The sequence below is a fragment of the Sinocyclocheilus rhinocerous genome, unplaced genomic scaffold (genome assembly GCF_001515625.1).
Source record: "Sinocyclocheilus rhinocerous isolate Xijiao unplaced genomic scaffold, SAMN03320098_v1.1 scaffold576, whole genome shotgun sequence".
Taxonomy (NCBI): Eukaryota; Metazoa; Chordata; class Actinopteri; order Cypriniformes; family Cyprinidae; genus Sinocyclocheilus; species Sinocyclocheilus rhinocerous.
Window position 1 is genome coordinate 3,312,936 of NW_015662167.1, and position 6,710 is coordinate 3,319,645.

At 34.6% G+C, this 6,710-nt stretch overlaps 1 protein-coding gene across 1 annotated transcript in view; it reads left to right on the forward strand.

The window, feature by feature from the left end:
- The window catches only part of LOC107727812 (ephrin type-B receptor 2), a 143,230-nt gene that overhangs the window by 114,092 nt on the left and 22,428 nt on the right, over positions 1-6,710 (forward strand). The window contains exons 6-7 of the mRNA XM_016537810.1: positions 3,790-3,914; positions 5,591-5,753. Of these exons, the coding sequence (XP_016393296.1) occupies positions 3,790-3,914; positions 5,591-5,753 (288 nt within the window). The remainder of the gene's footprint in view (positions 1-3,789; positions 3,915-5,590; positions 5,754-6,710) is intronic.

A 6,710-nucleotide genomic window follows, 5' to 3' on the forward strand; every position in this document is an offset into this window, starting at 1 on the left:
GCCACCTGCAGGATCCTCACATGCGATAGCCTAGTAGCCGGGACAACTTCTTTATGTTTACAGACGTGACGTAATGACGCAGTGCCATGCTCGAATTTCCCACGTAAACCTACCCGTACCACTCAAATTAGAAAACATTATTATAAGCTTACCGTTATGAATCGGGCTAAAGTAAGGCAATAGTTTTGAACACTGGCTGGTTATGTACTTGCTCAAATATTGATTTCGGATAATTTTTAACCAAAAAAAGTTATGGACTGCAGCTTTAATATGTAGATTTTTGTGTAGGCATTCACGCATACAGTGCAATATTTTATTATGTAAATTAATAAATAAAATGATCATGATTTTTAAATCATAATTGCACATACACAAAAACATTAATTATGTTATTTGTGTATATTCATATATATGCACTGCAATTCAAAAGTTTGGGTTGGTATTTTTTTATTTATATATTTATATTTTTTTAAATATTACAATTCAAAATAACTGTTTTCTATATTAATATATTTTAAATGAATATTATGGCAATGCTGAATTTTCAGCTATTACTCCAGTGTCACATGATCTTTCTAAAATCATTCTAATATGCTGATTTGCTGCTCAAGAAACATTCTTTATTATCACAGCTGAAAATGTTTGTGCTTTTCTAATATTTTTGTGGAAACCATTATACAGGGTTCTTTGATTGATAGAGTAAAAAAAAAAAAACGCATTTATTAGATTTTTTTTCTTGTAGCAATCACTTTTTATTTGAACATGTCCTTGCTCAATTATTCATTTCTTTAAAAAAATAAATAATAACAATAATAAATTGAGCATCTTTTATTAAGTGTTATTTAACATTAAAAATGTTTCACGATCTATGCATTTTATTGTTTGGAATTTTAGGCGTAGTATTTGTTGGAATTCTAAGAACGAATCCAGCATAACGTGGCTGGCTGTAGCTATAATGGCTGAAAGGCGCTTATTTACCAGCTTCGTTTGGATCAGAGCTAAAGAAATGTTTTTTGTGCATGCAAGACCATGCCCCATTAAAGACCAATAAACTTATATGAGTGGAATTAACTCGGTAAACCCAGTATATTATTTATTATAGATCTTATAGACATTGAAGTAAAGATATACTGGCATAAAGGCAAGAATTGGGCCTCAGAAACGATTGCATAATTGTCATAAAGTGTGCAAAAACCCCAGTGTCTGTCATATTAGATCCAGAAGAACAGCTCATATAAATTTTGATGCCCAGAACTGTGATGAATAAATAACAAATGAACTGTTTGGATATGTACAATATGTATGTATAAGGTCATCATTATTCCATCCAACTTTTAAACATGACTGTTCCATCCCATCTGGTTGTTATCCTTAGCGCCCATATGCAAATGTTATCTATTCCTCATGCTTATGTTTTCTGCACCTCACGCACAGAGACCGCGTGCGAAGCATAGTGTGATCGCTCCAATGTGTCCGAACACTCCTTCTGCCAGGAAAAACTTAAGCACCTAGGCTTGCAGATAAATAGCCCTCATCAACTGTACCATAGAGAGTAATTGTGTGGAAACACTGGAATTCTGCAAAAGTAGAACGGACACTTCACTAGCTGTTATAATCATAACTGCGATTTCACTAAGAAGGTTTTTAAGTTGTCACTTTCTTACCCGTCATACTAGTGTTTTCCTTTCATTTGAACTGTGATGCCTTCTAACTTTCTGTGATGGAAGGCTGTCATTCCGCCTCCGGTAACCGGAAAACCATTACATTCTACCTTCTCAGCTCTCTCAAATTAACATATGTTCACCCCTGTGAGCTGTTGTACATGCTCTGACTTTATTTGCATTATTCCAGATTGGATTACCAGAGACAGGCTGGGCGCAATGTAAATGCAGCACACAAAGCGCGTATGTCAGCCTTTAATGTATATATATACATATATATATATATATATATATATATATATATTCATGTTTAATGAGATGCCTGTATGCTTCCCCATTGAGGAAGCCTGACTGCTTGCCTTATTAGTCCTCTGTTGATTCCACATACCAACATTAAGGTTGACAAGATGCTGCCGGTCGCTTGCCTTTCATTACGCAGCTCTGGGTTGGACTGAGCATGATGGTGCATACCGACAGAGGATTCACAAGCCTTCCCGTAGTGCTCAGAGACCTGGGAAGCCATTAATTATACTCTGGCATATATTTATTAACTGGCAGGGACAGCAAGAATTGCTTGATCAGCATTATGGCTTGTGTTGTCCAATAAGTATGTTTTGATAAATGAACGGCTGGTCATAGGCCACAGGGAGGATTAGGACTGTAGCAATTATTATGTAATTGCCTGACCGCAATTATTTGAGATTATTGTGCACTTTAGATTACAATATTGCAAACATACAGAAATGGAATTTATTATATTTTTATTTTATTTTAGTAATAAACAGGGGATCTCTCCTTTGTACAGTAGTCAGGTTGGACAAGTTGAATTTTATTTCTTTTTTTAATTTAATTCTTTTTCATTTGATTTTATTTAGTCACATTGAATTAATTAAAATTTTATCTATGATATTTTTCATTTTAATAAATAGGGAAGTTTGTTCAGAAGTCAGTTTGGACAAATTAGATTTATTTTATTTTATTTTATTTAGCAATATAAATAAAGGTGACGAGCTAGACTGGCAAAAGTAGTTAACAAGAAAAATTAAAAATGGCACTTCATGCCCAAAAGGTTGTCGACCCATGATGTTTATTAAACCTTTGCTGCAAGTAACATAAACAAAACAAACAATTAAATCACTAACCACAATTAATTTTATGGCAATTAATTGAAAGCTAAAATGTTGCTGATACCCCCAGGAAGAAAAATTGTTGAAAATGAACAGTGCTCTGCTCTTCTAAGCACTGGACCTCCTCTATTACCTGTGCATTCAAGACAGATTTACAACTCATTCTGGGATCTCGAGAGCGGGAAATAAGCACACGAATAAGCCACTTAAGCTCTCCTTCAACCCCAGAGACTGTAAGCTCAAGCTGATAGCAACCACGGGCTTTCCCTCAGAGTGGCTTTTTCATAGAGAAGTGCGTGCCTGAGGAGAGGCCCGTGTCTTGGGGACGGCAAGGGACATAAATCCTGGCCTCTCCAAACCCCACACAGCTCCAACTGCGTTCCTGAGCATCTCCATTGAGTTTTTTGACCCGGTATTCCACGCTCTAATGCTTAATAGCTATTAGGAACACCCTGGACTTTTATTTCAATAATAAACGGGGGGAACTTTCTTTTGTACGGCAGTCAGGTTGGACAAGTCCAAAACAACAGAGCCACTAATATAGGGTTTGACACACGTTCCCCTGTAATTACCAAGCACGCTGATAAAAAATAAACTCTATAATTCACAAATTCAAAAACATAAAACACCAGTTGTGTTCACCATACTTGTGGTTTTCATGAGTAGAAATTGCACCTGGTTTTATTTGTTTTCAGCACATCACAAAATTAGTCCGCCTTCCTTTTGAGTAGAATATAACAAGAGATTTCAGGCTAGATTAAATGGCATTGAGGAACCATGACCAATGACAGAGACAGAGACTGAGTCTGACCTGGAAATTCCCCTTGCCACTTTGTTTATGTGGTTCAGTGCAGTGTGATTTACATCTGTTTAATCACACAACAGGATCTGTGCTTTAATGCCTCTGTCACTATATATAAGGCGTGTGTAAGTTGATCCACAACTTGATTTGCATCATTCTTTAAATACTGTATATAATATGGCTCTGTCTTTTTTTCCAGCTCCTTCTACAGTGTCTATCATGCATCAGGTCAGTCGCACCATTGACAGCATCACTCTCTCCTGGTCGCAGCCAGATCAGCCCAATGGGGTCATACTTGACTACGAGCTGCAGTATTATGAGAAGGTATCACATAAACACTCTTGAGTAATGCGTAATGCATGTTACACACTTATAATGTGGAATGCATGCAGTGTCATTTAACATTATCATAGGCATGCATTATTTATTCTCGGTTTTGTGAGTATCTTATAAATGCATGAGTTAAAATTAAATTGCTGTTGTTGTTAATGTGGTAATAATAATAATACTAATTATTATTATTATTATTTTATTTATGATGTGATTTTTAAAAAGGGTGCAATAAATTGATACAAAAATCAAAGTAAAGACATAATGTTTCAAATTATTAAGTAAATATGGTAATTTTGAATGTTTCTTGTGAAATGTTTTCTTCACAAATATACTGTTTTACTGTATTTTGATCAAATAAATATTTGATAAATAAAGAAACTTAAAAAAAAATCATCAACCCTAAACTTTTGAACAGTAGCGTACATACAGTAATGATATATTGGGCCAAAAATGTAAAGTTTAACAGATTTATATTAAAGACTTGGTAAAGATACAGTACTTTACATATTTTATAAATAATAAAAATAATATTACTGTAAAAAACACATTAAAAATAGTTACTATATACTTACTATATACTTCCTTCTTGTATTTATTTATATATATATATATATATATATATAAAACATATTTATTTTACTATTTTACTTAAATTATGTGATTTTTATTTAGTTTTTGCGCATTTTTATTATATTATTGCTTTTATTATTATTATTATTATTATTATTATTATTATTATTAATGTTGACGTATTAAAGTTCCTTTTGAAAATGATTATTCGTTTACGGTTGCTGTTTAATTGGGGGTTTTGGCAGCTGTTGGAAATGAATAGCGAACTCCTGTTCTGTCGAGGGTTATTACAAACACAGTCACTCTGCAAAAGGCTGTTGTGGTTTGATCCGGATACCAGTGGCTAAAATAACAGAGATTTCACTGCAGTAAAAAAAACTATTTCACTTACAGATTCCTCTCTGTCAGCGCGGGCCGCAGAAAACACACACACGCTAACTTGTGCTTGCCCACATAGCATGGCGATATTCTTTCAGTCTCCCATTTCGCTCGCTTTTGTTTCGCCGGTTGACACACATAAGAAAGCCACGCCCTTAAATACAACACGCATAGTTTGACAGATACTTTCTGTCTTTTCTTTCTTTGTTTGCAATACACATACACAAGCTGACGGTCCCAGGGCTCTGCTCCTGTTCTAACTCTTTCCTCAGTATAATTCCTTTCTCAGACAGTGCTGAGGACCGCCTGTCAAAACACTCTTCTCAGACTGCAGCAAAGCTCACATCACAGAGCTCAGAAATAGAGCTGACAGGAAAAAAGCGGAGCACTCAAGTAGTGCATGTATATACACACACGCAGAGTCCTACATTCTCTGCTTCTCCTTCACTATCACAAACAGACACTCAAGCGGCGCGACAATGGCCACAGCTTTCAGCCCAGACTAATGAATCGTGGCTGGCCTGAAAGTGTCAGCCACCGTTCCTCTGCCCAGCACCCTCAGTCGAGCTCTCCTGATGGGGTTTGATGAGATAGATAGTCCTGTTAGAGAGCCATATGTACACCTCGGAGTCTCTTGTGATGTCCTCTAGTGTGAAAAACTGACCAAAACGCCACTGGATTTGTAAAATTGATGTCTTTACCTCTTTTTTTGGTTTCAGGACCAGACGGAGCATAACTCTTCCATAGTAAAGAGTCAAACCAACACCGCAGTCATCCGTGGCCTCAAACCTGGAGGCATTTATGTCTTCCAGGTCCGAGCACGTACGGTGGCAGGGTTCGGACGGTACAGTGGCAAGATGTACTTCCAGACCATGACTGAGGGTGAATATGGTTTATGCATGGTTTGTTTCATCCAAAAATCTACATCATCTCTTCAGATTTGGTTTTTATGAGAATAAATTACACGCATATGATTCAGCCCATCATTCTTACATCTCCCACTTCTTATAAGAGCAAACGTGTGTAATTGACCTGCTGAGGCAGATAGTTCATCTACTAATCTAATTCTCTAATTATGATCCACGTTAGCGAGAGGCATCTCCAAATGTTCTGTCCTCTCTCCGCTTCATGTTTCTGATTAGACCTGAGAAGAAAAATTGTAGATTTTTTATTTATTATTTTCAAACTACTGTTCAAATGTGTGCGGTCAGTAACTTTTATTCAGATGTTTATTCAGCAAGGGTGCAATAAATTGATAAAAAGTATAAAAAGTAATGAAAAATAATGTTTCAATTGATTAAGTAAATGTGGTCATTTTGAACTTTCTATTCAGGTCAATAAATTATTGTTTTTGATACTTTTGACTTTCTATTCATGAAATAATTCTGAAAAAAATGTGGTTTTCACAAAAATATTAAGCAGCTTAAACTTAAAAATATAAAGTTTTCAGTATTGATAATTATAAGAAATGTTCCTTGAGAAATATTTTCTTCACAATTATACTGTTTTACTGTATTTTGATTAAATAAATCCAGCCTTGGTGAGCATAAGAAACTTAAAAAAAAAAAAAAAAATTTAACTCTAAACTTTTGAACAGTAGTGTACGTACAGTGTATAAATGATATCTTCGACCAAAAAATTACATTTGAATATATTTATATGATGACTTGTAGTTAGAGATACACAACACTACATATTTTGTAAATAATAAAAATAATATATAAAAACAACAGCATTAAAAATAGTTATTATAATATATATTAAAATATACATGAATAGTCATTATAATATATATATATATATATATATATATATATATATATATATAGGGATTATCGG